This window comes from Squalius cephalus, assembly GCF_949319135.1.
Source record: "Squalius cephalus genome assembly, chromosome: 3".
In the NCBI taxonomy this organism is placed as follows: Eukaryota; Metazoa; Chordata; class Actinopteri; order Cypriniformes; family Leuciscidae; genus Squalius; species Squalius cephalus.
This window is the reverse complement of record NC_137124.1, coordinates 17,109,976-17,125,657: the sequence shown is the minus strand read 5'-3', so window position 1 is coordinate 17,125,657 and position 15,682 is coordinate 17,109,976. Positions and strand designations below refer to the sequence as shown.

General features: G+C 35.4%; 1 protein-coding gene across 1 annotated transcript; it reads left to right on the top strand.

Annotated features, from left to right (window-relative positions):
* Positions 1–2,928: 2,928 nt before the first annotated feature.
* Positions 2,929–15,168, top strand: calb2b (calbindin 2b). The gene is made up of 11 exons (XM_079867160.1): positions 2,929–3,179; positions 5,094–5,164; positions 5,474–5,563; positions 7,978–8,058; positions 8,767–8,823; positions 8,903–8,980; positions 9,060–9,115; positions 9,203–9,242; positions 13,400–13,453; positions 13,759–13,830; positions 14,568–15,168. Exons 1-11 carry the CDS (start codon positions 3,086–3,088, stop codon positions 14,682–14,684), a joined length of 810 nt encoding a protein of 269 aa, XP_079723286.1. The 5' UTR covers positions 2,929–3,085; the 3' UTR covers positions 14,685–15,168.
* Positions 15,169–15,682: the final 514 nt, after the last annotated feature.

Genomic DNA, 15,682 nt, shown 5'->3' with positions numbered 1-15,682 from the left:
GTGTGTGTGTGTCACGCATCCACTACTATTAGTACTTCAGCCTGAGCACTCTGTCAGTCTGAGTGGCTGGCACGTACACAGAAGTTTTGTTTAGTCAGCGGCGCACAACCCTTTCAGAAGAATGACTAAATTGTGCTTTTTAAGCTTTATTTAAACTCAGTTGGAAATCTGTTAAACTCTCTCACATTTTCTATCTCTCTTTTCCGTCTCTATCCTGTCAATCAAACATGCGTCGCCTATTACACTATTAAAAAGGTTATTCCATGGTTTGTTGCTCAGAAGAAGCCTTTTTTCTTTATTAGGAACCATTTTTCACTATATGTTTCTTATTATTTGGCTAATTGGTGATTGTTTAATTTTAAAAATATTATATTAGTAATAATAATACATTATTTGTATTATAAGTATCTTCCATTAACTGGGAAAAGGGACACTCTTAGAAAAAAGGTTTAATGGGTTTGTATATAGAACCCTTGGGTTCTTGACTCAATTTTAAAGAACCCTTAATGCCGACGAGGTTCTATATAAGAAGAAATGTCTTCAGTGATTACATAATAATTTCATGTTTAATGGGTTATTTAATATATATAATATATTTTCTTGTGATATTGTGTTTATGATCTGTTTTTTATTCAACATTTAATTCAAGTTAAAAATTTAAATAAATTAATTCAATAAAATGATGGGAACCCCTAAAAGGTTCTATATGGTGTTCCTGACAGGTTCTATATAGAACCTTTTCTTCTAGTGGAGGTCATCCTGGGGACTTTGAAACACCATTATATAGATGTTTTCTAAAAAGCATCAGGCTGTAGAAGTGAAGTGACTGGATTCATGTAGGACCTCCCTGTGCGTGTCTCATCTTTGCTGAGTGTGAATATTCTGATGGTCAGTAATGCAGCAGGAGGTGCTTTAATGTTGATGACATCATGTTCATCACAGACCACATGAATATGGCAGAAGTGGCACGGCTTATTCTTGACTTTGGAGAGGATCAAGGCAAGCACATATGTGTGTGCTTCATGTGTTCTAGCCAAAACACTGCATAGCCTCATTTTTTTTATTATCCCTTACATCAAACGAACGACATTCTACATATGTGGGTACATTTTGCAGATGGCATCGTATGTCTGATTATGGGGAGATTCCCTTTGCCGCACTCTAACACTGGACATGTGCCAATCTGTTTCATCAGATCATGTTTTGTGGTGGCAGAAGGACAGTGATCACTGGCACTTAGTTGGATTATGGGAAATCTGGTTGTGCACTTTTTTTTTTTTTTGGTTGGGCTAACCACATCTGGTCATCATTTGCATGCAGAAAAATATGATTATTTATGTACGTTATTTATTTTTGGCTCAATTTACCTGAATCCACCTAACATGAAGTATTCTATTTTAAGAATGTTAAACTGTTAATCTTATTCACTAAAGCTATATGCACTACAGTCAAAAAATGACTGTTATGTTATAAAACTGTTAGAAAAAATGAGGTTATTAAGATACAAAAAATAATAATAATACTTTTTTTGCAATGATGCATTTTAATAAGAATCTTGAAGAAAATTTGTCATTTTCTAATATTTGTCATATTAGGCAGCACAGTTGTTTTTAACATGGATAATTATAATAAAGCACTAAATCGGCATATTAGAATGATTTCTGAAGGATTGTGTGTTTCAAAAGACTGAAAATTCAGCTTTGCCATCACAGAAATTCATTATATTTTAAGATGTATTCAAATAGAAAAGGTATTTTAATATTTGTACAATATTCATGTTTGTACTATATATTTTTTAGCAAATAAATGCAGCTTTGATGAGCAAGACTTCTTTCAAAAACATTTTTAAAAAGGTCATACCGACCCCTAACTTCTGAATGATAGCATATGAGAACACTTTAACATCTTTTTCATTTACATGATCTCTGCCAACCTTCTTACTGCCCTTTTTTAATCTCTTAAATGTTTCTTCTCTCGTTCCCCCTCTCTTGCAGTAAGTGCATAAGTGCAGTTTCAAGGGGCTCGCCAGCATATCCTTCTACAAGTGTCTTCTCATCATCACCAATCATGTCAGGATTACAACAGACTTTTTCAAATGTAATGAAAAGGTGCTGGAGGTCATTCACCAACTCAGCCGGGACCTGCAGAGACATGTAAGCATCCTTCTGTCCAAACTGCTGAGATAAGTGTGTGTATGATGAATAAATGATACCAATTTAGTTTATGTGCAAATTCTTACCGAGCTTTTTATGGCATATTACTGTCCATGCCTTTACAGTTTCTCTATATGTCTCCCTATCATTTTGTAATCCCAGTGCTTCCCCAAACTAATTCTGTTTCTCTCTCTCTCTCTCTATCTCTCTCTCCCTATAAATATCCTGCTGTGTTCATTGGTTAAAATGTTGGAAAAGGGGGAAGGCAGGGAATGAAAATTCCACATCCCCTATAGATTCATACACAACACGCTAACATGATTGTAATGCTGCTAAACAAATATCTGTATATCTGATATCAAAATATCAGATATATCTGTCTGTCTGTCCGTCTGTCTGTCTCTGTCCATCTATCTATCTATCTATCTATCTAGTTTCGTTAAAGAGTAGCCTACATTTTATTATGTGGATATTTACATAAAATGACTGACTAAATTTTATATAAAGCCTTCCATATCTTTCTAAGCGACTCCAGGCAATGTTGGTCACTGTCAATATACTTTAGGAATCTTTAATGCTATTTTCTGCTCGTGGAAGCGTACGAGCGCGTAGGATTTGCGAACATTTGAATTAATTTCCATAATCCCGCTGTGATGTCCATGCTCCTAGAGTACAGATCTGAATGAACTCGACTGCAGAATCTGTTTTTAAACGCGCTATAATATGCTGCCGCCTTTTGGTGAGTGTGTGAACTGCACGATTCAACAGTGGCGGTGGGGGGTTTAAAACTGCTGTCTCTGTCGGGCTACTTCCAGTGACTCGCATAGGGGTAGAGGAGTGCTTCAAAGACAGGGCATTTGTTTCTTTGAAGAAGAAGAAAAAAAGGCAAAGAAAAAAAAAAAAACTAAGGGAGAGAAACCTATAGGCTGGACATGGCGAATAAAGCACCAGAGCCTCTTTCTCTGCACCTGGCGGAACTCACTGCCACCCAGTTTATAGACATCTGGAATAAATTTGATGCTGACGGTGAGTGTAACGTCCCGGGACGAAAAGCGTTCTTAATTTAGTCGTACGTCAGAGGCTATTGGGCTACTTATCTACCCTGATTTATGTAGGCTATTGCATTGGATTTATGACTTACAATTAAAATTATAGGCTACATTAAACTTGTATAATTATTTGATCTTATATATATTCTGTACGTTTTATGTTAAAATACAAAAGTAAATAATAATGATTATTTAAAACAAAAAAAAATGTAAGTAGCCTAATTAATCTAATAGTAGATTTCAATATGGCTAGATATTAGGCTAGATGTCAATATGAGCTACATGCTTTTGGAAAGAGTCTCTGGGTGTACGCAGTTTTTTTTTTAGGGATGGAGAAATATATCTGCTATATTCTTGTCAAATTATAAAAAAACGAAGAATCAAACCTTTAAAACATAGGCCTATATTTTTGGTTTGTACTCGTTTATTTTCTGGTTTGTTTGAAACGCAAGCGTAATCAACATGGTTTTTCTTTGTGCTAGCCTACCGCACACACATGTAGACTACGTGGGTTTTTTTTTTTTTTTTTTTTTTAAATGTTAGTTTCCTATTAGGCTACACTTATATGAAAGTGATTAATTGAGTTACACGTTAAAAATGAACAAAAGTAAATGTAAGTATTTGAGCAGCTGCCACACCCGCTTAATAAGCTTGAGTCGCTTTTGAATAGTAATGGACTGTCGTAGATTGAGTATTTTTAGGGGAATTCTCATTTCCAGAATGTAATTTTATGTTTTACTTGCCCCACATAAAGTGATGTTTTAGGGTCGTTTTGTTCAGAAACAGTCGCTTGTTTTGCGGGATCTGGCAACACTGAATTCTAGCGGGACACTAACTCAAGTTGAATGTGCAATGCAGTTTTACGCACAAGCGTATTCTTGAATAATTGAGGGAAATTGAAAAAGCGCCAGTGGGATGATTGCCTGCTATCGCCCTGTTAACTTCTTTCAGCGTTTCAGTGTAAATTATGCCCCACAGGCATTGTTGGCATTATTGATTTCACTCTGGAATGGAATCTTTCCTTCCAATTGATTTGTGTGTCAGCGTTTGAGAGACTTCGAAGATGAAAAGTGATGGGTGGGGGTTGAAAGAGAACCGGTCCAGCTGGGGGGGTGCTTTGCTGCTTTTAGCTAGTTTAAGTTGGCCTCCCAGTTTGCTCTTCATTTGGTGGTCAACCTGGCAAAGATGGCACTCAACTGGATTAACTGGTCTGACCATCTGAAAAGTACACAAGACCACTATGAGAGACCAGCCAACAGATATTGAGGCCAGCTAAGACCATACTGGTTTAGGCTTAGCATGGAGAGTCATATATTCATCTTGTTACAGACTTTCACTAGATGTTTCTACTATCAATCCTGCTGAAAAGAACATCTTAACCAAGATGGTCAAGCATGCATGACCATCTAAAAAAAGTCTCCAGAACTCGACAAAACAGCAAACATATCAGCCTTGCCAGGGTGGGAGACCCACTAAGACCAGCAACTGATCTTAAGATGGTTTTTCAGCAGATAAGTCAAGAAGCAGTTGAAATCTGCACATTGGAAATAGCTATTCTTTATCGTTTTCATGTTAAATTGAACTAGATCAATTTAGAAAATGACTAGACTGAGAAACTGCAAACTGTGTCTGAGATGCAAGAATTTTCCCTGTACAAAGCAGACATTGTTTCTAAAGGAAATATGGGTAAAATCCCTTTGTAGCTCATTGAATTTATCTGTCCTTCAGCATTTTACATCAACAAGACAAGAACTGATTATAAGACCCTCATTTCATTTATAATGATTGTCAAGTTACATCAGACAATGTGAGTTGAACAGTATCTGTGTGTCTTGGATGTTCAGTTTAAACTCATAATTAAATAAATGAACTTAAGTTTATTTTCTTCTAGGCAATGGCTGCATTGAAGGGAAGGAACTGGAACATTTCATCCGTGAGCTCGAGATAGCGCGGAAAAGTGTGGTGAGTCACACATTGTGTGTGTTCGTTAATTATGGTAAAAACATCAGATGCAGTTGTACTTGATAAGTGTTGATCTGAATGTCACATACAGGACTACAGAATGAGATGCCTAGATTAATCTAGCCTAATGCACATGCCATCTGAGCAGATACCATCTGGCTGATATTTTCTATTGTCAATACAGTTTCTGCATGGCATGTTTTAAAGATTTTGTTCAGCGACTGTTCACTTGGAACATTTGGGAAAATAATTGGACTTAATTGAAGTGGGAACGGTGCTGTTTTACATGTCAGACATGTTTGTTTTCAGGATCCTTCAAATGCTTCATTCAAAGACAGGATGAAAGAGTTCATGCTGAAATTCGATGAGAACGGTGATGGGAAGATTGAGATGTCAGAGGTAAATTCCCACCCTTTTTCACTACCAAAGCAATGGTTTGAAGCTCTGCAGAGAGACTGTTCTGCAGAACCACCGCCTGAGATTAATGGGACACCAGGAGGAAATATAAAGAGGACAATGAGGGCAGATTAGGGGTTTGAAGGAGGGCAGAAGGTGGCATCTATCGAGGGGATGATGGAATGATGAAGGGAGGGGCTGTGAGAAGAATGAGTGGAGGGAGAGATGGATGAGGGGGAGGGAGAGGAGGGGGAGGCGACGTCCATCATGATGACGGCACGAGCGAATGGATAAAATGATTTATGTTGGAAGAAAAACCACACTAATCCAGTCACAGAGACCACATGAACATATGAGCTCCTTCCTTTCACCATTAAATGTCAGCCTGCTTCAGTTATGAAGCTATTGAGCTTTTAAATGTTTTTAGCGTTTACATTTCTTCCCCTTTACCTATTTGTCAGCCCTATATAGCTTAGTGGAGGTAAAATGGTTTTGAAATGATGAGAAGAGCCTCTCCGTGCACCAGATTAAAGCTTAGTTCATAGGAGATCCTGCAGTTAATGCAGAAGGGATGTGGTTACAGTTATTTCAAATGATCTGCATTATGCAAATCTCACTGTATTAGAAATTGTAAATGACATTGAACAAAATCCTTACGTGGTCCATACGTGGTATTTTTGGATGTTCACTGTTTTTCACTCACACTTCAGACAGTTTTTCTGTTTTCAATCTGGTACACAATCTCAAACATGCCACTTTATCTTGAAAGCTGGCAGGATTTCCGCTGCTCATTCAGACCCTTTTCAAGGCTTGTATGAGTCAATGATTGGTTCTTCTGTGAGTTGCTTGTCAATCTAAGATGGAAGCTCAGATTAGCCATGTTGGGATCATCGTATCTGTCATCTTCTGCTTTCCTGCTTGACTTTGATAGTGAGGTATCAGCATTTTGAAGTTGTCTTTTGAAGACAGAAATCAACAGAATAGAGATGTTCGCTTTTTACAATGAGCACATTCATTGTAAAAAGCGAACATCTCTATTCTGTTGATTTCTGTTCCTCTGCGAAAAGATACTAACATCAAATTATTATTGTTCATCCCAGCAAGAATGAAAAAAGTGCAACTCATTTCAAATAAAGGCTGTTTTGAACTTTCTATTCATCAAAGAATTCTAAAAAGAAAGCATCACGGTTTTCACAAAATATTAGGCAGCACAACTGTTTACAACATTGATAATAATAAGAAATGTTTCTTGAGCAGCAAATCAAAATATTAGAATGACATTGAAAACTGGAATAATGGCTGCTTTGATTCATCACACACACACACACATATATATATGATCTACATGTGTTATGATGATGATCATAAAACAATTTTTGTCCTCTATCTAGTAATACTGTCCACATCCTTCAATCGAACAAATCATTACTTGGATTGTAAGGCTTAAAAAGTACTTTTTAGCTTTTTATAGACAAATGGTGATCTTCCAGGCCCAGGTTTGTGTGTCAGTGCACTCAGAGGTGGAGCTTGTCATAGACTGACGGTTTCAGAGCTTTACTAACTTTTCGGTTTGGTATGGTTTAGTGTCCCTTCAGCAGTTCAGCATTGATGAGCTCCTCTGTTGAGGCCGGAAAAGATAACCAAGAGCATGAAATGGTCTCTCATCCCTGTCCAGCTCTTGCAGGCTTTATACACAGGCATCAACTCAGACAGCAGCACTTGGTTGATCGTGTAGCAAAAGGGCTGCTTTGGATAAGAGCTTTGCGCTCCACTGTGCGGCTGTCCATGGTGCTGAAATCCCATTCAGTGGAATTATAGACTGGAGTCAAAATGGTTAAGAAAGAATGCATAGTTAATTTCAAGTATATTTGATGTTTATATTATTAGTATACTTTATGTACTATAAAATATATAGTAGTGGGCAAAAGTGATGTCTGGAGGGGATTTGTTTTTAATGACCCTACAGGTTTGATTAAAGCATTAAAAATATGAGAAAAATATTTGATATATATTTTTAAATATTTTAAATATGAGGGAAGAACAAAACAAAGGCAAACTTCAGCTACAGATTTTATTTTACTATACAACAAAAATGCATAGAAAAACTCACAGGAAAGAACATACATTGACTATTATATTATATTATATTTATTGTACTTGTACTATATATATTATGTATACTTGTACTATATTGTATTTCTAGTACATTTTCATGAGACTATATATATATAATTAAATGTCCAGTGTCTTTTTAGTATTTAATGGTCAAGTGAGCACTACAATACTTTTTCTTTTGATAATTAAACATTTTCTTTTTCGTGTGTGATTTTTTTTTTTTTTTTTTAAATCAGTGATGATATTATTAAGAGTAACATTGATTTGATGACAATATGTCTTTCTCTCTTTATCTTTTACAGCTGGCTCAGATCCTGCCAACAGAGGAGAATTTTCTATTGTGCTTCAGACAGTTTGTGGGATCCAGTGCAGAGTTTATGGCAGTATGTAACACACAACAACATACAGTGATTATTTTGTTGCCATATCTTATAGATAATCCTGATCTGGTGAGACTTAAAGCGAAATGAATTTCTACTCTACATTAGTTTTTAGATTAATTAGTTTAAAAAAATATTGTTTTATTGTAAACATGAAATATCTTCGAATAGCTGAGGTGCTTTTGTGTACATCTGTGTGAAAGAGAGAGAGCTAGAAAACTCTATTTGCAGTAGGTTATCCATTATGAATGGACTGCAATACATAAAAGAACAGAGTGTGTGTGTGTATGTGTGAGTAACTGGGTTAATGGAGGTACATTTGTACAACATGGTGATTTTGTAAATAATACAAAACATGTTCATTCTGTTCATCTGAGTTGTAAAAGTGTAAAGTCTTTTCAAATGTGTGGATACAATGAAGACATTTTACTAGCTTTACAGAGGAATACACACACGTACAATAATGCATACAATAACACATTCTGGTAAATCAGGGCAGGTGGGTATCCCTCCACATTAGATCAGCTCACCAGTAATCCCAGTGTAATTCCCAAATACTAAATTCACTGGTTTAATCAAGAACAATGACATAATCACATACAAATCTGAACATGTTTGATTAAAACCTTGTCAGTTTCACCTTTGCAGGGCAAAGAATCTGTACATATGTGTGGAGGTGTCTGTTTTAATGCTATTGTTTCATTTTTTTAGGCTTGGAGAAAATATGATAATGACCGTAGCGGATACATTGAATCCAATGAACTGAAGGTATAACTCAACAGGTCACATAGAACTTCCTATAGCTATTATAGATCCATTGCTAAATAAAATAATTTCTTTGCCCTAGGGCTTCCTCTCAGATCTGTTGAAGAAAGCAAACAGACATTACGATGACAAGAAACTGAACGAGTATACACAGACCATTGTGAGTAGACACACACAATTCACACATATACACAACACACACACACAACTGCTCTTTAATTTATGCTTTTTTCCTACAGCTTAAAATGTTTGACCTGAATGGTGATGGAAAACTGGGATTGTCCGAGATGGCTAGGTGAGGTGGCCTCAGAGTTAGTCGCATATTAATGCAATATTGTTTAAATGATATAATATTGTATGTGGTTTTTTTTTTTGTTGCCAGACTGCTTCCTGTGCAAGAGAATTTTCTGCTCAAGTTTCAGGTAAGATCAAGCAGTCTTCGTTATGTTAGATTAGATTGCAGAGCACAAATATAGTGTTTCTGCAGAAGAGTGTGGTGCTAGCAACACCAAGATCATGGGTTTGCTTCCCAGGTAATGTATGAACTGATAATGTAAACTTTCAATGCAATGCAAGCTTTTTTTCCTTCTTTTGATTAAAAGTGTCAAAATAATGTTGGAGTTTAGTTCCAACCATAGACTGTAAAAAAAGATGGACGACGCCCCTTCGCTCTCTTCCAACACATTAGGGCTGGGTATTGACACAAATTTCACAATTCGATTCGATTTCGATTCACAAGCTTGCAATTCGATTCGATTCGATTTCGATTACGATTCGATTCGATTCGATATCGATTATTTTGGATATCAGGTACAATACATTGCAAATTTTCTCAAGGAAAACAAATCTCTTAACTATTATTGTAACTGGGAGTCAGTTGTAGCCTATAGGCTTCATTAGCCTACTATAATATTGAAGGTAAAAATTAACTGATTTGTATACAAACACTTAAAATACACTTTTATTTATTTTTATAATAAGTTATAATAAAGTTATATGAAATTATATAAAAATTTAAATGGTGGCTGTCATAAAAAACTTTACAGATTTATTCAAACATGCATTAAATATTGAAGAACATTAAACATTATAATGAATATGTAATATGGTGCATATATTTAACAAAGTGCTCCTCTCTAGAGTACATTTTTCTAGCTGACTAACGAGTTTATGGTCACTGGATATATGGTTTTTCTGAGGTAAATGTGACGTTACATGACATTGTTTACTAACGTCTTTCCACGGTTGAAACAGTGATTGAGCGATTCCATGTGACATGATACGGACTTCGATAAGTTGTACTCTATCTTTTAACACACTTTCAGATGCTCATGCATGTTTATTTCGCGCTGTAACTGGTATTATTAAGGCGGAAGAAGATCACGTGCGCTCCGCGCTGTTGCTTCTCTTGAGCTGAGCTGGGCCAGAGCGATCTCACGCCACAGCGCCAAAACGTTATGTTTTTGAATTTCGTAAAAAAAATGGACGTAATTTGAAATCTGAGACTTTGTTTCATATCAATAATAACAAAGCACAAAGATGATTGCGATTTATTGGATTGGATGCGCGCAACAATGTTCCATTCATTCATCAACTGAAAACAGGATGACTAATTCGATTCTTGGGATTTAAGAATCGATATCGTTTCGTAAAAATGAGAATCGATTAAAATCGAGAAATCGATATTTTTTGCCCAGCCCTACAACACATACAAATAATTTGATGTCATACACAGATCGGTCTGTGCAGCGCCACTTAAAGTCAAACAAACCTAAACTCTTCAGTGCTGTGGTCCTCCAGGACTAGAGTCAATGGGCATGATACATACACCGCGATAGACCGGTAACACCGATAGCTAAAAAATCAGCTTGCTTGAATTAACCCATTAAATTAACCAATAACCTGGCAATGCAAATAAACCACGTTTACAAGACTTTATTTAAAATCTGGTTATTCCCCGGTAGTGACGTCAGACTCCATTATGTGAAGTATGATGTGATGTTAAATAAATAAGCAGTATTTTGACTGCACCACTTCTACCGAGAGCACGAGATGAGAACACATTTTTATAAATTCTTGACATTTAACATTTACATGTAATCATTTAGCAGACGCTTTTATCCAAAGCGACTTACAAATGAGGAGAACAATAGAAGGATTAAGACCAGCAAGATGGCAACAGTGTACAAGTGCTGTAACAAGTCTCCGTTAGTCTAGCAGTAGGCCTACACAAAGAAGGTTTTTTTTATCGGAAAAACAAAACAAATAGAATAGAAAAGGTAAGTGGTATATCACACTGTGCTAGTACTACTGCTGCATATATATATATATATATATATATATATATATATATATATATATATATATATGTATATATATATATGTATTATACACATCTTGAGTCAAGAAAGATTCAGAGTTTGCGATATATTTCCTCGTCCCCTACTGTGAAACGCTCGCTCTGTCTGGATACGCTTAAATCTGCAGTAAGGATGCTTTACTGTCACATATCACACATACTCAGTTCAGAACGCTCGAAATTGGGGTAAGGGGAAAAAAATAAAGCCGTTTTGATGTGTTTTTCCGATAAGTAAAACGGGTTAACGCTTTTCACATGCATTGTCATCTTATTAGCATAATCGGGTTAAGAACGTGCATGGAAACAAGCCCAGTGGAATATATCAGCTAACCATAAGAACAAATGGTAGTGTTGCAAATTGGCAAAAGAAGTACAAATACCAGTACAGTGCAAATGACATTTGTAGCACAAAAGATATGGTGTATAAGGGCAGAATGTGGGTTAGAATTGTAAAATGTGCAAAAACAGAGTGCATCAGTAGTACTAGCACAGTAAAGTGTGATATACTGGAAGCTAGGAGGGGGAGAAGCAAAAATGAATAAACTGGCCATTTCTAGCAGTTACGGTAGAATGGCAGTAGCATACAGCCAGGGCTGAAAAAGCTGAGATTTGCAACATGGCAAGAGTTTCTTTTTTAGATCAATGCTGAAATCATGTAGAAAACATGCATGACTACAGGCAAATGTGTATTTGGGTATATACGTTTGTGTGTGTGTGTGTGTGTGTGTGTGTTCCTACTGTATGTGTGTTTATAGGTTTTGTCTGTGTGTGAACCTGACAGATTGCTAACTGATTTCTGGCACAGAGATCATGGGTTGATAGGGATTACTTCAATCCTACTGTAGTAACGATAATCTCCATAGATTATTCTTGAACCTGGAGATGGACTGATCTGGCCCAGTCTCCCCACATTTACTGGATTCTCTCTCTCTCTCTCTCTCTCTAAACAGCTGAAAAACAGCTGAAAATATGTTAAGGCTGGAATAATTGGTGAATAACTGGTCCACATTCAGCCTCATTGCATTATCAGGGTGACAGAAATGTCCTCCTTTTCCGTCTTTTCAGTCATGAGAACGATTTTAAATATTCATGAAAGGGTATCATTCTTCAGTTTGACTGTAGATTGTAGTTTTACTCTATATGCTTATCTATCAATAAGCAATAATTATATCTATATTATATAAAAAAAATAGATTTAAAAATAAAGATTTATTTGAGGTGATGGGGAAATCACATTCATATACTGTATGTGTGTGTGTGTATATATATATATATATATATAGTATATGAATGTGATTTTCCTATCACATTAAAAAAATCTTTTTTTTTAAATCTGTTTTTTTAAATAGATTAATTTAACAAAAGTCAAGTTGTCTTTAATGATTAGTAATAATGTCAACTCATCAGACTGTAATGAACTTTTTTTAAGTCAGCCTTTTTTTGTGAATGACACTTAAGTAATTTTTTTATAATATGGAAGCATATTGAAATTAAGTCTGGTAATACATTCTAGTGACATTATATAAAATTATACATTATATGCCTACATTATACCATTACATACAGATACACGATATGTATAACATTATACAGCTTATATGTGCAGTTTTTTGGGTTATTTGTAACTTAGACTATAGTGTGTTAATGTTTTTAATGTTATTAATGGGAGTTAGTGTTAAATGTTTAAAATGTATATAAATTATGTATAAAATGTATTATTATATTTATTATATTATATACTGGGAGCACATTCATTCAGTAGGTGAATCAGGAGGCATTGTAAAACTGACATACGGGTGCATAAAATGCTCGCTGTAAGTTCTAAACTGATATACAGTAATACATAGAAAAAAGAGCAATGCAGTTCAGATATGAATTGAATATTAGTGGAATATCATCGAGATGAATAAACAATTCTGTATTGCACAAAGCCCTTTTCTAAATGACTTTTGTGTGTTATATCTGGCATGGTTGTATGACATTTTTATATTATATTGGCATGTTTATGAATGGTATGCATTAATTTTTTTGCAGTAGGTGTTGCTGTACTATTCTGTTATAATCCAAAGGATTTTGAGGATTATTTTCTAGTTATGAAAATTCAGGCCTTCAAAATAAAATCTAAAGGCAGATTGAAATTAAACCACAGAATAACGGTCTATTTTACACACACATACATTGAGCATAAACTAATGTCTTTTTTTCCCTCTTTATTGCCAGAACTTCAAACTATCTGCTGAAGAATTTGAAGCAATCTTCAACTTTTATGACAAGGTCAGATAATATGTATATTTCTCACTTTGGTTTCCTTGTTTATTTGTCTGGTATTGTGAGTTAATAATACACACATGACCGTATACAAAAAATAACACTTTAGCACTACTATATCAACCACAAAGCATAATTGACGTATATTTGATGTGCATGTTTTCATCTGGAAGATGTTTTTTTTTTTTTTGAGCATTTGCTCATCTGCAATACATCTAGAACATGTTTCGTCAGATGTTGAATGGGCTGTTAGAAAATGTTTTTGTTTTAAAATATATGTAAAACTGTTTCTCTCCTTTTTTCTTTAACAGGATGGAAATGGTTACATTGATGAACATGAACTGGATGCACTGCTGAGAGACCTCTACCAGAAACATAAAATGGTAACTTGGAATTTAGCATTTTATTTAATAAATTTTTCTTTTAATTGAAAATGTGCCACAAAAGCTGCATCTAAAACGCCATATATACCACAAAAAAAGGGCATTTACACAATTTAATGCTGCAGAGTGGAAAAAAAATTATCATCGAAGCTACAATTGCAGAAATAATGGTATGAAATTGATGTTTTAAATGTCAAATTATGAATATCGATACATTAAATGATGGATAGAAATGTACTGTATACACTACTGGTCAAAAGTTTTGGGTTGATTTAAAAAAAAAAAAAAAAAAAAAGAATTTAATACTTTTATTCCACAAGGATACATTAAATTAAAGTGACAGTAAAGACATTTATAATGTTACAAAAGATTTCTATTTCTAATAAATGCTGCTCTTCACATTATGCTAATGATGCTGAAAATTCACAGGAATAAAATTACAAATTTAAAATATATTAAGATAGAAAACAGATATTTTAAAATTGTAATAATATATACAATATTACTGTTTTACGGACTTTTTACTGTATTACTGCAGCCCTAGTGAGCATTAAGAGACTTCTTTCAAAAACATTAAAAAATCTTACCACCCCCAAACTTTCAAACAGTATTATACATATTAAATTATACATTTTAAAATACATAGTTAAATATTTAAGCCTGCACTGATGCTGCATTTCAGCAACAAATATGACTGGTCTGAATTCTTATAGACATCTGTGTTTGTCCTCTTTTAGGTCGTTGACCCTCAAAGTCTGGCCAGCTCAAAGAAGAGCATCATGGCGTTGTCTGACGGAGGGAAGCTGTTCCGCACAGAGCTGGAGATTGTGTTATGCAAGGATCCGTCAATGTGAACTCTGAGCTCTTAACTCTCACTTCCTCCTCTGTACCTTCACCCACCCCAATCTAGCCAGAGCAGGTGCATGTGGTGGCTCTGTTCCACCTCTTATCCTGCAAAGTTAATCAGCATCCACAACGTACCCCTCTCTCCGTGGCATGCCTTTCCCAAAGATATGGCTTCTCGATGTGTGCATCTCTTGCTTGTCTTTTTTATGTCAAAACATAATTCTGACATTGTGGAATAATAATGGATATTTGGTCTTATTCTCCTGCTTGTCCCAAATCTTTAATTCGGTTTGCTACTCCATGTGTGCAGTCTGCTCTCTCTCTCTCTCTCCGTTCCTCCATTCCTCCATCATTTGTTCTCTTTCCAATCTCTCATATCTCCTTTTTTTGTGATGGGCTGTAGACTGTTCTGTTTTGCCAACACTGCTAAAAGAGAAACTGAAATAAAGATCAGATAAGACATTTTACCATCAATACTGTCCTGCTTTCTTTGCTCTGAACCATCTGTCCTGCTTTTTCTTTACATATAGGACCATTTCCATATTTTTAGGCTATATTTTGTTTGGTACCATTAACGCCCCCAATATTTAATTATAACTGAAGTTTCTGTTATGGAAGCAGATAATGGTTATAATGGGCACCTATTAACGTAGTTTGGATGTGCCGGCTTCTCAGGCGCACTGTGATCTCATTTTCCATTTAGATAAATCCAAACTTATCTTTGTGGGCCTGCAAGTAAAGGCACACATCCGCATCTTCAAGCCAAAGCGAGCGCAGGAGCACAATGAAGTGTTTAGAGCTTATCTTTTTCATTTTCATGGTACGAATGTTCTTTGTGCTTCATTAATCTCTTATACGGGATAGAATAGGACAAGGATTGTGGTGATGAGACAGTTTTCTTGGCTTCGGTTTCACCCTGAATATCTTCCACAAAATTCTAAAGGTGCCATTTTTATGCTTGTCCTGTTGGGATCTACATTTTATTAGGGACTATTTTTGTATTATA

Bases quoted from the DNA above. Each gene is read 5' to 3' on its own strand.
- calb2b (XM_079867160.1), top strand. From the start codon at position 3,086: ATGGCGAATAAAGCACCAGAGCCTCTTTCTCTGCACCTGGCGGAACTC. The intron at 8,824-8,902 runs GTATAACTCAAC...TCTTTGCCCTAG, and splicing joins TTGAATCCAATGAACTGAAG to GGCTTCCTCTCAGATCTGTT. The intron at 9,116-9,202 runs GTGAGGTGGCCT...TTTTGTTGCCAG, and splicing joins GGATTGTCCGAGATGGCTAG to ACTGCTTCCTGTGCAAGAGA.